The 21,061-nt window shown below is 45.3% G+C and overlaps 1 protein-coding gene across 9 annotated transcripts in view; it reads left to right on the plus strand.

The window, feature by feature from the left end:
* RASAL2 (RAS protein activator like 2) overlaps positions 1-21,061 on the plus strand; it is a 257,669-nt gene that overhangs the window by 183,593 nt on the left and 53,015 nt on the right. For 8 of the 9 annotated variants that reach the window (XM_029081343.1, XM_029081344.1, XM_007668924.4 and 5 more), the window contains one exon: positions 16,466-16,572. In XM_029081343.1, coding sequence (XP_028937176.1) covers positions 16,466-16,572 — 107 coding nt within the window. Of the gene's footprint in view, positions 1-15,606; positions 15,716-16,465; positions 16,573-21,061 lie in introns of those variants that run through there. The other variant, XM_029081348.1, reaches the window with a different exon arrangement.

Raw genomic sequence — 21,061 nt, forward strand, 5'->3', positions numbered from 1 at the left:
TTCTGTGTTCTTCTGTCTATGGAGCCTTAAAACTCTCTGGGGCAGTCTAGCCCTTTTCCGAGTTGGTGGAAGTGGCGATTTTTGTCCGTTTCTCATCTCCCCAAATCCTGGCTTCTTCTTTCTTTGCTATTTATTTTAGAGCCATAAAGCTTTCTTTGTGTGTGCATTTTGACTGTGTGTGTGTGTGTGCGCATGCATGTGTGCGTGTATGTGTCTTTCTCTCCCCCCACTCCTTGGAATTCATGCAAACCTTGTTCATATCCCCTCTCACAAGCCAGTTATCCTCTTTCCTTGCCAGCATTGCACTGCCTTTTCCCTGCCTCTTTGCCTGTTGGAGGTCCTGCCTGTTTGCTCAGTTTCCTCTCCCACCGACTTCCATTTTCATCCATCTTGCTCAGCTTTCTCTTCTGTTCTTGTATCTCCCACTCTCATCCCGTTCACGCCTACCCCTCACCATTCATTTAGCTTTCTGCCTTTCCCATGCCTTTTCAATCTGCTTTCCCTTTGTCCAGGCTCCTTCTCCCTATGGCTTCAGCCCTGTCAAAAACATGTGCAGAGCATATTCGTGGACAGAGCTGGCAGCTCGCATTAGGTTAGACTCAGAATTTTTGTTACCTCAAATAGGATTTCTCCTCACCCCTTATTTATTCTGAATGTGTGAGGTGTTGCTGTGTGTCCCTGGATGATTCTCTCTCATTTATAGCTGCTAAACTTTGTTGCATTCTAGGGTGTTTATCTCCTTAGTTTCTCATTTGCTCGTGCTTCTGTCTTTCCCCTGCCCTGCTTTTTGGGGGTTTTCTACCTCCCTATTGCCCCTGTTTGGGTCTTTTGAGTCTCCCTCTGTCCACTGGCCCCTCTCTCCTTGATCCAAACTCTTTGTCTCTTTATGCTAGTTCCCCTCTTCCTGCCTTCCTCTACCCAGCCCCGTTGTATTGTTACTCTCCCAAGCGCTTAGTACTCAGCACACAGTAAGCACTCAATAAATACCACTGATGATGACTCTTCTATTAGTATTTCCTGTGCTCACTTCCAGGAAACAAGATTCTCACTCTCTGCCTTCTCCACTTACCCCGTGAGTTTCTTATCTTTGTCCTCTAGTTCTTCCCCAGCTCATCATCTCTGGTTCTTGTTGTTCTCAGTCTTTCCCTCATTTCTCATCTTTTGTAGACTCCCTTCCCTCCCCTCCCCTTCTCCTCTCTCCACAGCTGCTGCTGCTGCTGCCTCAACCTCCATTCCCTGTCCTCTTTCCCTTCTCTATCCCTTTCCTGTGTTTTCTTCCCACTCCCCAATTCACCCTTTCTCTTCTGTCTTTGGCAGTAGAACTCTGCTTGGGCCAGATCTTAGAGGCTCAAACCAACCTCAGCTTGGGTTCTATCTGCCAGAAAAAAACCTGGCTAGGGTGGCCATTCATCCAGTTTTACACTGGACAGTCCCAATTTCAACCCCTATTCAGTACTGATATGGCACTAGAAACCATTTTGTCCAATATGTGTATTTTAAATGTTTGACCTACTTTGGCCTCCACTCCTGCTGTGAAGTCCCCGAGTCATTAAACACTCCTAGGAGGAGAACAGAGTTCTTTGGAGTGAGGGGAAGGAGCCAGAATACCTCTCCTAATGCCCCTAGGTTCTATAGATTTCCCCAAAAGATTCCTTATGATGTCATCACATTGCTTTATGTCATGTTGCCTGCACAGTACACATAACAGAGTGTCTGACTGTTCCAGGTTGGCAGAGGAGTGTCCGGTAGCTTTGAGTGTTGTGAGTGGCCAACCTAGGTCCAACCCACCCAACTCTGAATCTTTAAGAATTTGCCAATATTGCTAGGCCAACTTCAGATATCGACTAGGTGTAGAACTTTCCCAAGCACTTAGTACAGTGCTCTGCACAAAGTAAGCATTCAATAAATATGATTAATTGGAAGACTAGTGAGGTCCAGCTCAAATAAATGTAGGTGCCTCATTCCACTGAGGGAGATAAAATTAAAGCAAAAGAACATTTAAATCTACATTTAACCCACTTCCAAGCAGGACTGACTTTGGTCATTTAGCTCCCTGAAACAGAAAAATTCTCACACCTTCATCCCGAATGTCATAATGTCCTCTAGACTGTAGGCTTATTTTGGGCAGAGAACTTGTCTGCTAATTCTGTTGAATTGTACTCTCCCAAGCGCTAAGTACAGTGCTCTGCACATAATAAACACTCAATAAATACCATTGATTGATTGCTACAGGAGCTGGTTCAAACCCCCAAACCCAGAGCGTCCCCCTGTCTTGCTCCAAAGCCGGTGTGTTCCCCTCCTAGGTCCTTGTTCCCATAATGCCTCTTGCACTGTACATTTTTAAGTTTTTAATGGCCACAGGAGCATCACTCCCTCTGATGACTTGCCTTGGGTTTGGAAGCCAGCCCCGCTTCTAAACACAATCCAAACATTCCTGATTTTACATCTGTGTTAGCCAACAGAGACATAAAAGCAGAGTGGCCTGGTGGAAAGAGCACAGGCCTGGGAGTCAGAAGGTTGTGGGTTCTAATTCCGGCTCTGCCACTTATCTGCTGTGTGTCCTTGGGCAAGTCACTTAACTTCTCTGGGCTTCATTTCCCTCATCTGAAAAGTAGGAATTGAGGTTGTGAGCCCCATGTGGTGACAGGGACTGTGTCCAAACCAATTACTTTGTATCTACCCTAGCACTTAGAACATGTTTAACACATAGTAAGCACTTAAGAAATTCCATCATTATTAACCCCACTCCACAAACCAGCAGAATGAACTTGTAGCCACCAAAGCTGTCTTGAAAAATAGTCAAGGAGCCTATCACCAGCTGGAAGTGTACTGACACCATTGGTTGCCAGGTAGATTAAAGGCTAGGAAGGAATGTGACTTAATTGACATGCGGCCTTGCTTCTGCTGCTCTGTGGGTCTCTGCAAGTCATCTTCTATAGTCTGTGAAGGAGTTGTAAAGGATCAGTGGTTTGCAGCAGGACTCACATAACCTTTCTGCTTATCAAATCAAGCTGTGCCTCATCAGCTGCCTCTCTCCTTGTCCCCCCCTTTCTGCGCCTCTTCTTCCTCCCAATATATTCCTCTTGCTATTTTAGATGTTTCACTTTCCTTAGCATGTCCTCCTGAAACTATTAGGTTAAGTTTTTAAGGAATACCAGGCTCTGATGGCATAGGGAGGTCAGTCATCAGGTTTTATACTGGAAAGTCCAGTTTGCAGCTGGTCTTTCTCCAACCAATATTGATTTTTCAGTGGATGCCTTGATATCCGCGTAAACTAACTCTAGACTGTAAGCTCATGTGGGCAGGGAATGTGTCTGTTGTACTCTCACAAGTCCTTAGTACAGTGCTCTGCACATACTAAGAGCTCAGAGAATACCACTGATAATATCTGATATTTTTACTGTCAGTGGCCAACCTCTTTCCTCCCCCAGCCCCCAACTCCTCCATGCACCCCCTTGCCTCCTGCTACAAGTTCTGCAGCTTTGACATTGCCCATGTTCAGAGGGATCTGAAATGAGAAAGCAAAGGCTCTGAAGCACATAGGAGGACAGGGGTCTCCCAGGAGAACCACTCTAGGTTTGGGCAAACTCAGCAAACTTCCACAAAATGGGCACTTAACATCATCATATTGCATTCATTCATTCAATAGTATTTATTGAGCGCTTACTATGTGCAGAGCACTGTACTAAGCGCTTGGGATGAACAAGTCGGCAACAGATAGAGACAGTCCCTGCCGTTTGACGGGCTTACAGTCTAATCGGGGGAGACGGACAGACAAGAACAATGGCACTAAACAGCGTCAAGGGGAAGAACATCTCGTAAAAACAATGGCAACTAAATAGAATCAAATAGAATCAAGGCGATGTACAATTCATTAACAAAATAAATAGGGTAACGAAAATATATACAGTTGAGCGGACGGGTACAGTGCTGTGGGGATGGGAAGGGAGAGGTGGAGGAGCAGAGGGAAAAGGGGAAAATGAGGCTTTAGCTGTGGAGAGGTAAAGGGGGGATGGCAGAGGGAGTAGAGGGGGAAGAGGAGCTCAGTCTGGGAAGGCCTCTTGGAGGAGGTGATTTTTAAGTAAGGTTTTGAAGAGGGAAAGAGAATCAGTTTGGCGGAGGTGAGGAGGGAGGGCGTTCCAGGACCGCGGGAGGACGTGACCCAGGGGTCGACGGCGGGATAGGCGAGACCGAGGGACGGCGAGGAGGTGGGCGGCAGAGGAGCGGAGCGTGCGGGGTGGGCGGTAGAAAGAGAGAAGGGAGGAGAGGTAGGAAGGGGCAAGGTGATGGAGAGCCTTGAAGCCTAGAGTGAGGAGTTTTTGTTTGGAGCGGAGGTCGATAGGCAACCACTGGAGTTGTTTAAGAAGGGGAGTGACATGCCCAGATCGTTTCTGCAGGAAGATGAGCCGGGCAGCGGAGTGAAGAATAGACCGGAGCGGGGCGAGAGAGGAGGAAGGGAGGTCAGAGAGAAGGCTGACACAGTAGTCTAGCCGGGATATAACGAGAGCCCGTAATAGTAAGGTAGCCGTTTGGGTGGAGAGGAAAGGGCGGATCTTGGCGATATTGTAGAGGTGAAACCGGCAGGTCTTGGTAACGGATAGGATGTGTGGGGTGAACGAGAGGGACGAGTCAAGGATGACACCGAGATTGCGGGCCTGCGGGACGGGAAGGATGGTCGTGCCATCCACGGTGACGGAGAAGTCTGGGAGCGGACCGGGCTTGGGAGGGAAGATGAGGAGCTCAGTCTTGCTCATGTTGAGTTTTAGGTGGCGGGCCGACATCCAGGTGGAGACGTCCCGGAGGCAGGAGGAGATGCGAGCCTGAAGGGAGGGGGAGAGGACAGGGGCGGAGATGTAGATCTGCGTGTCATCTGCGTAGAGATGGTAGTCAAAGCCGTGAGAGCGAATGAGTTCACCGAGGGAGTGAGTGTAAATGGAGAACAGAAGAGGGCCGAGAACTGACCCTTGAGGAACTCCAACAGTTAAAGGATGGGAGGGGGAGGAGGCTCCAGCGTAGGAGACCGAGAATGATCGGCCAGAGAGGTAAGAGGAGAACCAGGAGAGGACAGAGTCCGTGAAGCCAAGGTGAGATAAGGTACGGAGGAGGAGGGGATGGTCGACAGTGTCAAAGGCAGCAGAGAGGTCAAGGAGGATCAGAATGGAGTAGGAGCCATTGGATTTGGCAAGAAGGAGGTCATGGGTGACCTTAGAGAGAGCAGTCTCGGTAGAGTGGAGGGGACGGAAGCCAGATTGGAGGGGGTCTAGGAGAGAATGGGAGTTAAGGAATTCTAGGCATCGATTGTAGACGACTCGTTCTAAGATTTTGGAAAGGAAGGGTAGTAGGGAGATAGGACGATAACTGGAGGGGGAAGTGGGGTCAAGAGCGGGTTTTTTTAGGATGGGGGAGACGTGGGCGTGTTTGAAGGCAGAGGGGAAGGAGCCCTTGGAGATTGAGTGGTTAAAAATAGAAGTTAAGGAAGGGAGGAGGGCAGGGGCGATGGTTTTAAGAAGGTGAGAGGGAATGGGGTCCGAGGCGCAGGTGGAGGGGGTGGCACTTGCGAGGAGGGAGGAGATCTCCTCTGAGGATACTGCAGGGAAGGATGGGAAAGTAGGGGAGGGGGTTGTTGGGGGGGAGGGGAGAGGCGGAGGGGTGACTTTGGGGAGCTCAGACCTGATCGTGTTGATTTTCGTGAGGAAATAGGTGGCCAGATCATTAGGGGTGAGAGATGGGGGAGGGGGAGGAACAGGGGGCCTAAGGAGAGAGTTAAAGGTCCGGAACAATCGGCGGGGGTGACGGGCATGGGTGTCGATGAGGGAGGAGAAGAAGCTTTGCCTGGCGGAGGAGAGGGCAGAGTTAAGGCAGGAAAGGATAAATTTGAAGTGTGTGAGGTCGGCTTGGTGCTTGGACTTTCGCCAGCGGCGCTCAGCAGCTCGAGCATAGGAGCGTAGGAGGCGGACGGAGGAGGTGATCCAGGGCTGTGGGTTAGTGGCGCGAGAGCGGCGGAGGGAAAGGGGGGCGAGAGAGTCGAGATGAGTAGTGAGGGTGGAGTTGAGAGCGGAGACCTGATCGTCGAGAGTGGGAAGAGAGGACAGGGCGGCAAGGTGAGGCGAGATGCTATTGGAAAGACGGATGGGATCGAGAGAGCGGAGGTCTCTGTGGGGCAGTAGCGAAGATTTGCAGGGGGAGGGAGTGTGAGAGATGAGGCAGGTGAGAAGGTTATGGTCCGAGAGAGGGATTTCAGAGTTGGTGAGTGAGGAGATAGTGCAGCGGTAGGAGATGACAAGATCGAGGGTGTGACCGAGTCGGTGAGTGGGCGCGGTATGGTGGAGGAGGAGGTCGGCAGAGTCGAGGAGGGATAGCAGGCGGGCGGCAGAGGAGTCGTCGGGAACATCCGTATGGATGTTGAAGTCTCCAAGGATCAGAGTGGGCAGAGAGAAGGAGAGAAGGAAGGTGAGAAAGGGGTCAAGGTGGTTGAAGAAGTCGGAGGTGGGACCGGGAGGGCGGTAGATGACGGCGACAAGTAACTGGAGTGGGTGGTAGAGGCGAATGATATGGGCTTCGAAGGAGGGGAAGGAGAGGGAGGGGGGAGGAGGGATAGTGCGGAAGCGGCATCGGGGCGAGAGGAGGAAGCCGACGCCTCCTCCCTTACCGGTGAGTCTGGGGGAGTGGGAGAAGGAGAGGCCTCCGCTGGAGAGAGCGGCGGCGGAGACCGTGTCTTCGGGAGAGAGCCACGTTTCCGAAAGGGCGAGGAGGAGGAGAGAGCGGGAGAGGAAAAGGTCATGGATGAAAGGTAGCTTGCCTGTAACAGAGCGGGGGGTTCCAGAGGCCACACTTGAAAGTAGCTGTGGGTGCAAGGGGAGGAGGGGGGGAGGGGCGGGGGGAGGGGAGGGTTTGGATGGGAAGGAGGTGGCGGGGCCCTGGACGAGGAGAGGGGGATGAGGGGTGGCGGTGGGACAAGAGGACTGGGATGGGGCGTGGGTGGGGAAGAGAGAAGGGGGGAGGGGGTGAAGAGGGGGTTAGGTGGGGGGAAGAGTAGGGGGAGGGGGAAGAGGGGTAGCGCTGGTAAAGTGGGGTTCTAGGGCGGGAGAGAGGAGGGGGGGAGGAGACAGAGGAGAGAGCGGGAAAGAGCTGAGCGAGAGAGGGGAAGGGGAAGGGGAAGGGGAGGATAGGAAGGGGCGGGAGGGGGGAGGGGGGGAGGAGGGACATGGCGAGGCCAGAGAGGTGGGTGGCAGCACTGACAACAATAAACAGTAATAAACGAAATCGGTAATATAGCAACATGATACAATATGATACAATACAGTGGTGCTAATATAGCAACATGATACAGTATGATACAATATCGTCGTGTTAATAAAAGGGGTGATGACCAGGGTCGGGGGTAGACTCGATTAAGGGGCGACCTGATCAAATTCAAAATCTGACGACAATAAACAATAAAAAGCGAGATCGCAAATATAGCAACATGCTACAGTAAGGCACACTACAATAGTGTTAATAAGCAGGCGATGACCAGGGTCGGGGGACGAGCCGACCCTACCCGATCAGACTCAAAGTCAAGCGGCCAGTGGCCGAGAGTGTCCCAGAGCTCATGACCAAATAACCCTGTGGCGGCGGGGGGGCCCTGAGGTTGTCCGGGGTGGGTGGCGGCACTGCCTAAATACATGTGATGTCATGGGTGTCTCAGTATCCAGTACTGAGGAACTCCCTGAAAAGTAGGGAGGAGTTGTGGGCAGGGAATATGTCTGTTATATTGTTATACTGAACTCTCCCAAGCAGTTAGTACAGTTCTCTGCACAAGTAAGCACTCTATAAATATGACTGGCTGACTAGCTTGAATGCTTTCATTATCAGGACTTCCTTTCCATAATTTCTGTAAGAGATATCGAGTTTGAGGTGAGAGTAAACAGCCAAATGTAAAGTGCCAACTGACCTTTTAAGAAAAGTAATGTAATTTTAGTGAGTGAATAATGTAAATGTTAATAAGTTTATTTTCCCCTAGTTAGAGAGCTAAGCATTAACATGCTTTCTGATACCCTGAGGTAGATGAGAGAGATCTGTTTTGAGAGAAATTTGAGTTGACTTTGGAACTTCCCAATATCTTTATATTTCATCCAAAACTTGAAGCAGTAATTCAGAAATTATAATCCACGTGTATATGCAAAATTGGTGAGTAATGAGGCAGTTTCAGAAAATCTGTTTCTGAAGAAGAGAGGTTAAAAAAATTTTGGCTTTTAGAAGCGATTGGTTGTGACCAGGGAGGGAGAAAAAAAATCTCTTTAGTACTTCCATCAGAGCTAAAATAGGGGATTAGGAAAAGCCTATAAGTAACCAGATTGATGGGCTCAGAAGAGTTGGAGGCAGAATTAAAAAGTGAGGTTGTCCCCTGCACAGCAGAAGAATTTAACCTTTTCTATCTGTGTTTGTCATCTCTAGATGTCTAAGTAGTAAAAACCATTAGGTAAAGGATTTCTTCCTTTTTATTCTTTTTTTTTTTTTAAATCAGCAGTTAGTCCAAGGATTTTTTTTGTGTGTGTTCTCACGTTCTAATTCTAGGAGTCAGTGACAGATAGTCATTGCAGCTTGTTCTTTTTTATTTTTGAGTCTTTGCCCAGAATATTTCACCTTCACTCTATTCATTATCTAATTGTAGCTCACCAGCTTTCCAGCCACTTTCCCCACCCCCATCTCTCTTTTTTCCTCTTGTCTTTCCTGCCCAGAACATGCTCACCAGCATTCATTCTCTAGTCAGGAGATTACTTCATCCAAAACTGTGATTATTTTAGATTGCACACTCAAACATGTAGTGTAACTTCTTTGCCTTTTACAGTTGCAGAAGCATTTACAAGTGTGATAGGGCTTTCCTTCATTTTTTGCTAGGTTTGAAATCTGGGAAACCCAATTTGACCCTGACAACGATTAGGTTCCAGACCTCAAAACATCTGAGTAAAGTCCACCCAAAACTTCTCAAAGACCAACTGCTGAACCTTGTAAACCCCAAGCCAGCCAGAACCTGTTCTGGATGGTCAAAGTTGCTCATGGATATGTAGTCTGTTTAGCTGTGTCTTGGGTAGGATTTCAGTGGGGTTAATTTGTACCTGTGTAAAAGTCATTATGCCCAAGAGAGGGAAGTAGCCTTGAATTGTCAGGTACCCACCTCTGTTGTTCCTGGGAAAATTTGATGGGACATTTGAAAATTGTGGAGGGGATTGTAGAAGAGACCATCCAAGTGGAAGGTCTGTGAGCTTCTAGAACTAAAGATTCGGGGGAACCTTATTTCTCTGGATGGCTTGGTGCTAATCCTAGTCTGAAGAAATATTTACCAGAATCATGCAGGTGTGTGACCCTTGGGGTAAAAGGGTGTACTTGCTTCCCATGATACCCTTGCTGTCTTGGAGCTGGCACAGGCAAAGAAGAGTGCTACAGTTTGCATGGGTTAGTAGAAACTCCCCAGGTCTCCGGCTAGTGCCGTGGACTCAAGTCCTCAAGGAGTAACTTCTAGGTTATTTGTGTGACTGACACTGGAGAAACTCCAGAAATCTGGAAACCCGTGTCCCTAACCCAGGCATTTCTATGGCCAAGCCATCTCTATGAGCAAAAGAGGCACCAAGAGAAATAAATCAGCCAGTGATATTCATTGAGTGTTATGTGTTTACCTCTTGGTAGAATACAGTAAAATGGCATTGGTGACAAGATTGTTGCTCGCAAGGAGATTACAATCCAGGGATACAGTGCTCCAGTTCCTTCGATGACATTTCCCATTTTTAAGTATTGTCCCCATTATCAACAGCCTGGGACCTCTAGAGGTGCATTTTGCCAGGGCCTAGATAATTGAGATTGTCCTGCAGTTGTGTAAAATTTGATTTGAACTATTTTCTGTTAATTTATCTAGCAGGGATCATGTGGAACTCTGGCAGCGAGGATCTTTCAGGATCTTCATGGCAAAGCAGCGTGGCTCAGTGGAAAGAGCACGGGCTTTGGAGTCAGGGCTCATGAGTTCGAATCCCAGCTCTGCCACTTGTCGGCTGTGTGACTGTGGGCAAGTCACTTAACTTCTCTGTGCCTCAGTTCCCTCATCTGTAAAATGGGGATTAAGACTGTGAACCCCACGTGGGACAACCTGATTCCCCTGTGTCTACCCCAGCGCTTAGAACAGTGCTTGGCACATAGTAAGCGCTTAACAAATACCAACATTATTATTATTATTATTAAAGCAGGCATCTCCTTCAGAGAGCTCTCTGTATTTTTACCGCCCTTGGTAATAACAAGAGAAATGGAGGGAATAATTTAAAAAACTTGAAGAGGAAGAGAAAGAAAGGTGACCCTGTTTTCCGAGACTGCGCTGCAAATTATGTAGGTGCCACCCACCCCTGACAGATGTAAAATTGCCTGTGGATCAAGTAGAGCAGTCTGAGTGATACAAACTGGGTAGAATTAAAGTAGCTGAGGATAGTTTTCAGTTGCACAGAGTGACTTTGTGTCCATGTTTTAAAAACATTTGAGTGGGAGACAGCAGAAACTGTGCTACTGAAATTAGTGGATGAAGTATATAAACCCTGTAGGTTATGTGGTGTTAGCTATATAAATTTAGAATTTAATTTCCAACGGTCTCTCATCACTTCCCTCCAGGATTCTGCTTTGTACCCACTCTCAATTGCCCCCGGATTCTTAACTCCTTTCAATAGATACTTTTCTCTTGCATGTTTTTTTCAGTATTTTATATTCTCAAAGCTCTTCTTGGTTGAACTGGTTTTCTTCTTCAGTCATTCTCCTTTGATTGTTTCCCACTCTACCATTCTAGTAGTCCTCCTCCCAGAGTCTCCTGAGGAACCCCAGAGAAGTAGAAGAATACTGATTTCCAATCACCAAATGCTGCCGTCTCATTAGTTAACAGTAGCAGCCAGGGCTACAGCTCTTCGTGGTCAGATAGCTTTGAGGGAGCCTGGGAAGACAGTGTAGCGAGCCTGAGCCCTCCTGCCCCATCTAGGCGGAACCTCCAGTGACATGAGTTGGGACCCATGTTAATACATTAGCAGGTAGCCTAGTGTATAGTAAATTTTTTATCACGCGTTGTTAAAAGTTTTATCAATTTTTTTTCACAAAGATTTTTAAAATGGTTTTGAAGGATTATCCATTGGAGAGTAAGTGTAGAACAGTCCTTTCTAAAAGAAAATCCCTCACACAAAGTATCAAAAATCCAGTTAAGTCAGTGGACTGAGTTTTCATTCATGATTTATGATGCAGAGCACGTGGGTGTGTTAGTTGACCTGGATTGCTTTTAATGGCCCTGCATGCATGAGGCAGTTGTACTGTTCGAAAGGAATTTTTCTGGATGAAATTTTTGTTTTGCCAAGCTTCAGTGGGGTGTGTGCTATGCAGATGAAACAATGCCTGTTGGTCCATGCCACCAATGCTTCCAGGTCCACTTTGGCTAACTCCAGCCCTGCCTTGACCCCACCCCCTCCTTCTGTGCTGGGTGGTTCTCCAGTGGTCTCCAGAGCCCACAGAACCACGGGAGTAGAAAAGATCTGCCAATAGAGCCCAATCAGCTAGGCAACTGAAACGGTTGAGAGCATTAACAAGAGTTTGGCAAAAACGTGTCATCCAAGGCCAGCTCACCAGAAAGCTTTCAAGTTCTGCTGGGCTGAATTGCTATCTCAGATCTCAAACCTTCCCTAGTCAGCTAAAATGCAAGATGTCTTCAGGGGCACTAAAGGGCACACAGATTCCTGTGGACTTTTCAAACTGCTATCTTTTCCCTGGCTCAGCTAGGTCCATTTGTGAGTGTCAAGTCCTTAGTTGCAAGGTGAAAATGTTTTCTTAGAAGATAAAGTTGATAAGTGATGGGTTTCTAAAGCAGGGCCTTATGATTGGATGCCCAGTAGATCTTAAGTGAAACCTTATTCTTCCTCTGTATGGTCAGATTGCTTCAGAAGCTCAGACCATGGCGTGAGGTAATGGGTACCATATTTTTTTGAATCTGCTTGAGGTCTGGGGCAGAACTGAGTTCATGGGAAGCGATAAAAGAGGTGAACTGCTCCAGGGGTTTTTCCAAAACTCGTCACCCTTTGGAGTCTGTTTCCAAGGTAAATGGATGAGTGGCCTTTGGCTTCTTCCCATCAAAAATAATTTGTAGCACAACGGAGCTTCCTCAGCATTAGGCAGGCCCTCCTGGTGTGTGGGAGGGAGTGGAGGCGAATGTCTTCTTATCAAAGTAGTACAAGGAACCTAGAGCACCTAAGCCCAGCTGCACTGCTAGCCTGATACATGTTTGCCTCTTGGAAGCCTGGGGCTATTGCCAGTAGCAAAATCAAAACTGAGTAGATTTTATTTTCGGGATCGCAGCCGTCTTACTTTAGTCCCTTGAGTTCTTGTTTCTCTCTCACATGCTCTGCCCTATCCAGAAATATACAGCAAAAGGACCCAAATGTTCCCCCTAGATATGTACCCCAGATTTACAGTCCTGGGCGAAGTGGCGTTCTAATTCCCCACGGTCAGTTTCTGCTGCAGCAGAGAAGGGGACAGCAGAGAGGGCAGGGTCCTGGCTTGCTGGAGCTGAAATGGTTTTGGAAGGACAGGGAAGTGATTTTTAGGTGATTTCTTACTGCTTCCCTGCCTACCTCACTTGCCTCCCCTGCCTCACACCTCCAGTTGGCCCTTCTTAGACCTTATCAAACCCAAAAGAGCCTCAGAAAGCAAGGTAATTTCCTCTAAATTGTTAAGTTACATGAGGACAGGGAGCATATCTGCCTTCTGTTGTATTATACTCTTCCAAGTACTTAGTACGATGCTCTGCATAAAGTAAGCACTCAATAAATACCACTGATTGATTGACCGTACTCAGACTGCTCCTAATGCAGCTGCAAGTCCGAGGGTCAGGAATGCACCAGTTAGGAATAGGGTGAACCTCAGAGCAGAAGCTGCCAAAAGGCCATGACTCAGGGAGGCGGGGTAGAAAATGGAGCCAGGAATTGAAGGTAGTGAACACACCAGCACAAAGAAGGGCAGTCTTCTTGGGCATCCAGTTCCACATTAGAGTCAACAGCCACGGTCTCACAAGTGAATGAAATTTCCCCATCAGTAGTCTCATCCTCAAACTCCCAGGACAGTGGTGGCTCCAGTGGGAGCATACTGCATAGGCCATCGGTTAGGTTTTCTATACTGCAGATGGTCACCAATTAATCAACCAGTGGTATTCATTGAGTGCCTCCTCAGCTTAGAGTATTGTACTAAGTACTTGGGAGAGTACAATACAACAGAAATTACCAACCAGGGAAAGGAAATGAAGAGACAAGTTAAGGCTACCTTCTGAGAGGTGTTGGCAACTTTTTTCTCCTTTCAGCCTAGAAATGAGAAATCCATATATATTTCAGAGTTTGAGAGAGTAGATGAAGAGGTTTCATGCTTTTTTTTTATCCACGAAGGGACTATTGCTTCAGCCTGAGAGAGTGAGGCAGGAACAGAATGATGGTAATTTAATGCCGTGACTCTGAAAGATATATTGATTTTTACAGCAGGTGAAAATAATGCAATAGTAGTATGTATCATGAGCGAGATCTGGGAGGCAGCTATCTAATTTTGGCCTAGTGGAGATGGTATAGATTTTCCTCCTGACTCAGCAGAAAGGTGACTTTAAGAGAATACCAGCAGCTTTCCTTTCTGTTTGTGGATTTGGAGTTAGAGATAGCTGGGCCAACTTAATATGCAGCCCCTTACTTTTGCTAGTGACTGACCCAGCAGGTTGCTAACCTGCACTTGCTGATGCTGCTATTCAGTTTCTGAGTGGACATTGCTTCTCCACTCAGATTATTTTCTTCTAATGTGAACCACTATGGATCTTTGGAGAATTGAAGAAACTCACTGTTTCAAGGGTGGAGGCCCATTCCTTCTCCTGGAGATAAGTTTTATTCTTAGGAGGGAAGTCTGGGGTAGGGTGCAGGGGGAAGGGAGGAAGGGTGTGTGTGTGTGTGTGTGTGTGTGTGTGTGTGTGTGTGTGTGTGTGTGTTGGGGGGGAGCATATTGTTTTGGGCTGCCTTAGCAACCTTTGACTCTCCTGATCTTGATCTGTTGCCCTTCCTTCTTGTCCAGGAAGAGAATCTTTGGTGATTTCTATTTTTGTGTGTGGTGTTTTTGTTTTAATAGAGGAATTCTGTCTTCTGTCCATAGGTGAGACTGGAAAAAAATGCATAGGCTGTGTAAAATTATTTGTAATTCCTTCTAGGTACCATATTCCTCGAAATAAGAGCTGAGAGTAGCAAATTGAGAGTTTCTGTTTGTGTAATTTTCATAATGGTGATCATTTTCTCAAATAATATTAATTTCAGTTTCCCATCCCTCAAATTGCATATCTTTGTAAGAGGGAAGGGTTGAGGCTGGGACTGCTTTTAAAAAAAATTATTTGCAGAAACATCAAATGTCTATGTAAAAAATATTGGAACATATATCGTCTTTGTTGGGGGAGGTAATAATTGCTTCCTTCCTTTTGGTGGTCAAAATGGCTCTTATGGCTAAAACTTAACACTTTCTCTGAAGACTTTCCATGAAAAGAGAGGAGGTGAGTGTTTTGAAGCTTGAGTCTGTGCTACCTGTAGTTGGTACTGTATTCTCAGAAGTCTCACCAGCAGCCATTTAGTTGTCCCAGGAGCCCAGAAGGAGGAAGCATGAATTGGTGGTAGAATTTCCTAGTCAAAATTATGAAGCTAGGTTTGTAGTTCATGTTCAGGCAAGCTAACCCCATATATTTTCAATACTTAGTGTCAATTCACTATTTTGAACTAATTTCCCTGACCATTTTCTAATTAATGTCCACTGAATGTATCCATTATCCTCTCTGTGGGCTAATTTTTTTTAAATGGCTTCTGACATTAAAGCTCATTTAACCACCAATGATTGGTGACAAGTTGAAAGACTCCTAGTTATTGCTCATGATTAAAAAAGGGAATCAAAACTAAATGTTGAGCTCTGTTGTACTGCAGACATCTGGAACACTGAGCTTCCTATCTTCAGTCCTTGGAGCTGTTTCTTTTCATTTTTTGCTATCACAAGGAAGATATTCCATAGTGCTTAAAATCAGTGTCCAGTATGCACAGATAGTGCCAGGTAATGTCTCCTAAGAGGGTTTCAGAGGGGTGTTGATTTGTGAGCATGACTGTGTTTCTGTTAAATGATGTTCTCCTGGCACCAGCTGGCAATAAATTTCAGAAAATGTTTGTTATTGCTGCAGGTCAGGGTAATATAGTGAAATTTTCTGAAGCCGGGGGGAGCTAGGGGCTGAACGTCTGCTAATAGCCTGGGAGTAACTAATGAGGATGTGCAGTGGGAACGATTGATTGAATAGCTGCAGTCCTGTGTGTTTCTTTCTCGCTCACGCTCTCTGCAAGCTGTAGAGAGGGAGGGAGAGGAGGAAGAGAGGGAGAGAGAGAACACGAACACGGGCTTTCTCTTAAGTGGAAATAGCACGGATCCCAAGGGCCAGGAGGCCAGAAATGGAAGTTTAAGCTGCTTCTGGCTTTTAAAGGGAGAAGAGCAGGAGTCAAAATGTCAATCCTCGGAGTCCCAGATTATTCTCTGTTTTTTAAGATCCAGAAGATAACACAAGACACTTTTTTTAGGATTTTTTTCCCTATCCATGTTGAGACTGTCTAATGTTATCTCTGAAGCTGGATTCATATAGACCTATCAGTTGAACTGGAGATGGGAAGCAGTTGTGATAAAGGTATAAAAACGTGTCTATTATCTGTATTTGCGTGTGTATGTGCATCTTGATTTCAGATATATCAATCTAAAAATATAGCCAGGGTACTGATTACATCTTTAAATTTGATTCAATCCTGTCATCTGTAAAGCTCGGTGGGTTAGTTTGCACAGATTTCGGGAACCAGAGTCAGATCTTAGTAAGGTCATATTTCCAGAACAAGGAGATGCTGCTCTATTTTTGAATCTGCATAGGCATATATAATGTGATCTGATCCAAACAGCAGCTTTCAGTCTTCTCACGATCTTTCAGTGTTCACTCCTGTGGGTCATATTATCTGCATGAGATCAAACTTTGACCTTTGTGTGAAGCTACATTACCAGATTAAACCGAATTTTGTTGTCCGTGCTCTTAACAATTTCATTTGATGATAACTACTATACGGCTTCTGGCTAAAGCACTAGCTGTATATGGGAGAGAGTCTGGGTGTTCCTCTGGACACAGCGCAGGGGGCATTTGGGGTTTTTATAATGTGAATGTACAGATATTGTACAAATCTCAACTCAGAGTTATGATGCTGCTGAGTCTGTCTTGGTTGACCATTTTTTTATCCCATTTCAAGTGTCTGGGATAGCAATAGAGAGGTGGAATGGAACTCTGAAGTCAGTCAGTTTTTCAGGAATAGGTCAGGAATTGTTACCATTGGGGTGAGGTGGAAATAAAGATCGATGCACTTATTCTTTGTGTCACTCCCTTCTCCCTCTTTTTCAGAGGTTCCAGCGGAAAGGTCTCCCCGAAGGCGGAGTATCTCAGGGACCAGCACGTCGGAAAAGACAAACTCCATCGATACCACAAACACTTCTCCTTTCAAAGTTTCAGTAAGTGCTCTCTTTGCCAGATAATGCTTTTTCTTTTTTCTTTTTTTCTTTATGAATTAGAAAACTGTCTTGCTTTCCCTCTCGCTGCAATTGTCTATTCCTTACGGAAACCATATTATACAGAGGCTAAACTGAGACATTGAAAAATTAAACAAGTATTCTTAAAATGACCCAGTAAGTTAAGTGGTCAAGTTAGAATGAGAAATTAGGACACTTTGATTCTTTGTCCTTTGGTTTCTTGATTACCAATATTTTTAAAAGCATTTTACAAATAAAGTTCTACAGCAATGCAAAAGACAATTGGCCACTAAAGTCTACAGGTTGTATTTACTGTGCAGGCTTAAGTTTGCAGAGCCTTGTGCATGCTGAGTTGGAGAGTTTTAACTGATGAGCTCAGCCCTTCACCAATTGCAGGCCTCATGCCTGGCATTTTCAGATTAATTCTGAAGAGCCCAAACTTTACAGGTAGATGATGTTCTGTTACTTTTTGTGGACCAAACATTTCAGAATCCTAGGCTCATTCTTTCTAATTCATTGTTTCACATGCTTCAAAAAGCCTGATATATTGGGTATCTACTCAGTTATTTCATTCTTTAGGCCCCACTGAAAACACTGAGTGCTTTGTTGCTCTGCAACCCAAATTCAAATTTTGGGGTGCACCTATTTTTAATATCACAACATGAAGACATTATAAAATTACAACTTAGGCCAAGATTGGCCCGTGAAGTCACATTGCCTGCCACTGTTGCCATGGACTCCAGCCCTTGGGGTGCGAGCATGGATCTTAGACATAAAGGTGACACAATCTCTCTCGCCCACCTCCCCCACACTTTTAGCACTGGCTCACAATGGGGAAATTGAAAGGTGGACTAGTTCATGTTCTTCCTCCAGGATTCCTACAGGTTCACCCAGAGAAGGGTGGATGGGGAAACTGGGGATAGAGTTATAGCTATAGCAAACTTTTTTTCCCCCAGTGAGGAGAGGCCAGAGGGAGAGAAGGCAGCCGTAAATGGTCTAACTCATGATGTGCAAAGTTGAAAGTAGTTAGGCTATCCCACAGCCTCCTGGGAGATGGACTATTTTCTTTATCCTGGGCACATAGAGTAGGTGGCCCAGAGGCTAGTGTTCTTTCTAGTTTGCTTTTTCTCCTCTATCCTTTCCTTTAATGACTTTTGGATATGTTCTGATTTCTTTTCTCCTCCTCTTCCTCCTTGCCCATTTTTCTTGTGATCAGAGAGACCTGGCATTTTCCCTCTCCCTACCATCTTGGGTCTAAACTACAGGAACACTGTGGTTTGAATTCCTCTTGATTCACAGGAGGAAAGGTCACATCTGAAGAATAAAGTATCTGGGAAGCATCTCTGAGCTATAACTCAGATGACATAGTCATAAATGCCCAGAATATAAACAGGCTTGTGATAACGTAATGAGGAAAACGTCAAATCACATGAAAGCAAAAATCCTTGAGAAAGACAAACCTGCTGATGTCTCTATAACCACCATGGATACCAATTATTCTGTAGTATTTTACCGTGTGCAGAGCACAGTGCTAAGCACATGGAAATCCATGGAGTTAGAAGTTACCTTCCAGAAATAGGAGATAAGTGACAGAAACACAGAGAGGTAAGAGGAAAGAGGGATGGTTGTTGTTTTTCCTTTTGGAAGAAGTATCCAATTTTGGTGGATTTGCTTAAATCCTGACTGTCTTGAGTTCAGAATAATGCCCTGAGTATTCAGAATTTGAATCCACGATGCCCTTAATTTGTATTAATAGGATATGTTGGAGGTTGGGGTTAGGCTTTGGGATTTCCAAGTAAGTGAAACTAATAAACTGTACTTCTGAGATGGATTGTTATACTAGCCCCTGTTGATCATTAGTTAGAATTAACTCTTTCAATCACAATTTTTTTTAATGAGTGTCTTCGGTGTGTGAAGCCACTGTAGTAGGGCTTGGGTGAGTACAATAGAGGTAAAAGACATAGTTCCTGCCTTCAAAGAAGCTTACACTCTAATGAAACATGAACATTAGTATCCCTCCCCCTCCTTGCCCCCTATAGACAGACTCATTACTATTTGAATTAATACCTTTAGCTGAGTCAATAAAAAGGTTTGGGGTTTGCTACCCAAATGTTGTTAGGAATACAAAGGATCCTTTTACTTTTAAAAATAAATTCCTGCTTGACAATCTGAAAGAGAAGGGGTTTGCCCTAGATTATGACAACTTCAAAATAGGTCACAATTGAGCCTGAACAACATTGCTTCTGTGTGTGCTGCCCAGTAGCTCTGACCCCAGGCAGCTCTGGATCTCAGTGGCAGTAGCAGGCCGGGGTGGAGAGGGAGGGCTTGTCTCAGCCCATTGTGTGGGCATCTTAACCTAGCCATCTCTGACCCGGAGAACCCATTTTAATCTGAACTGATTTGGAAAGGTGATATCCCTTTGCATTTCAACAAGAAACTGTCAGAGAAGTTGTTAAAGGTGCCTGATTATTACAAGGCTGATCACCATTAAATTGAAACTGACAGGCCAGTGATGCACACTCATAGAAGCACTTGGACATCTGTGACAGTGCCCTGTGTTTTTCAGAATGCCACAAAATGATCCTAACAATATAGCACAATGTGCCGCTTGGTGGTAAGCAGATGCATCCCAATTAAGCAGTAACATGGCAGGAGATGTGTTGTCGGCCACTGAGGCACAGGGTGCAGCTGAATGTTTGCCACGTGAACAAACTTCCCTATGGGTGTTGTGATTATGCAGGAGGAGACCATAATGTTTAAATCATTGATATTCAGTCAGCAGGAGTCAATCTCAGGGCATAGTTTAACAACAGCTCATCCTTTGGAAGTTCCCTCCTTCACACCTGTTGTCTTGAGTTTTGGGGAGGCGTTTGTGAACCTTCAAAACAGGTCTCACCCGTTCTTTCACCACTCCTAACTCCCCATCGTAGCTCAGCTAATGGATCACACTCAATCTTCAGCCTTGACTTTCTTTTGATCAAGGACAGCATAGAGACTCGTTGTCATCTAAGCTGCCCTGGTGAAATGGAATAGGATAAGGCCAGTTAAGGGGAACTTTAAGCAGTTCCTGTGTCTTCTATGCCTTAAATCTTCTGGCAGCAAGAGAGGGGAAGTAGGGTGTAGCCAGTCCTGCTTTGAACCTAGCAGCAAAACTAAGAAGTTCCAGTAGCACAGGATGTATACACATTAAAATTGTCTCCATTCACCAGGGTAGCCAATCCTGGTTCAATCTTCACTCTAGTCCACTAATATAACCCATTTGACAAAGTCACAGGAAACTAAATAGATAAGGGAAGGAGGAAAAAGTACAAAGAGAAGTAGAGGGATTTCTTTTTCTGATTTTTCTCCACTTTTTGATGTTAAACTCACGTTTTTAAGAATGTTTTATGCTTGATTTGAACCATACGCACAAGGCCTACTGATCTATAAACATGAGGTTTTCTGCTCTTCCCTTTCACAATGTATCCAAAAAGATTTGTTGAACTCCCGGCAAATAAATGTATGTAAAAAATGATGCTGTTGGAATTCATTGTAATGTTTCACAGCATTACAAATGTTTATTCATGAATAGGATTCAACAGATGTTGGCTTAATTCAGAAGTCAAGCAAACATTTCTTGTCAAGTGCTCTCTGCCTTTGCTTCTATGTGCTGTCTTTAGCTTTTACTGTTTATTGTCTTTATCTCACTACCCTTTTGCCTCCTCTTCTGTACTAATTATGCATAGGGATTACCTGCTTGTCAACCTTAATATTTCAATCCTGAATTGAGAAGTCTATCCGAGGCATGGGCTCATAGGTTTTGAATTTGAATTTAGACAAACACATATAAAATATATCTAGTTCTGGATTGCTATCATGTTTTTATTGCTATCATTTCTTCACACTCAAAATTTTCAAATATTAATCAGATTTAAGTAAATTTTCATCCAAGTACAATAATTTTGTTTTTGACTTCTCTGAGTTTTCCCATCTAAATGAACCAGAATCAGTGGTCTCTTTCACAGTCAGTGCCTTCATCTGTGTCTAAAATTGATTCAGTAACTACTTTCTCTATAGTCAGCTCTCACTATCCATCAGATAACACCACCAGGCACCATCTACAGCTTGTGCCCATCCAGAAAGCTTTCCAGGTGTCCATTCTGATAGAAACACTCACCTTACTGCAGGCTTCATTTGAGAGATCTGGATGCTGTCCTCATCAGTACTAAAGAACAAAAAGCTCGTAGTGGGGAGGGAATATGTCTATCTACTCTGTTGTACTTAGTATGCTTCATTCAATCACTTAGTTGTATGCTTTGCTCACAACAAGCGCTCAATAAATAACCATTGATTGACTGACAGCAGGAATTTCTGCCTTCAGCTGCTTCTCATGGGGGCAAAGAGCAAGGCTGAATGTCCTAGGAGCTACATTCTGAACAATCCCCTTTCCAGCCCTTCTGTTTTCGTGTGCTGGGGAACCAGACTGACTCCA

Source organism: Ornithorhynchus anatinus, chromosome 16 (genome assembly GCF_004115215.2).
Source record: "Ornithorhynchus anatinus isolate Pmale09 chromosome 16, mOrnAna1.pri.v4, whole genome shotgun sequence".
Classification (NCBI taxonomy): Eukaryota; Metazoa; Chordata; class Mammalia; order Monotremata; family Ornithorhynchidae; genus Ornithorhynchus; species Ornithorhynchus anatinus.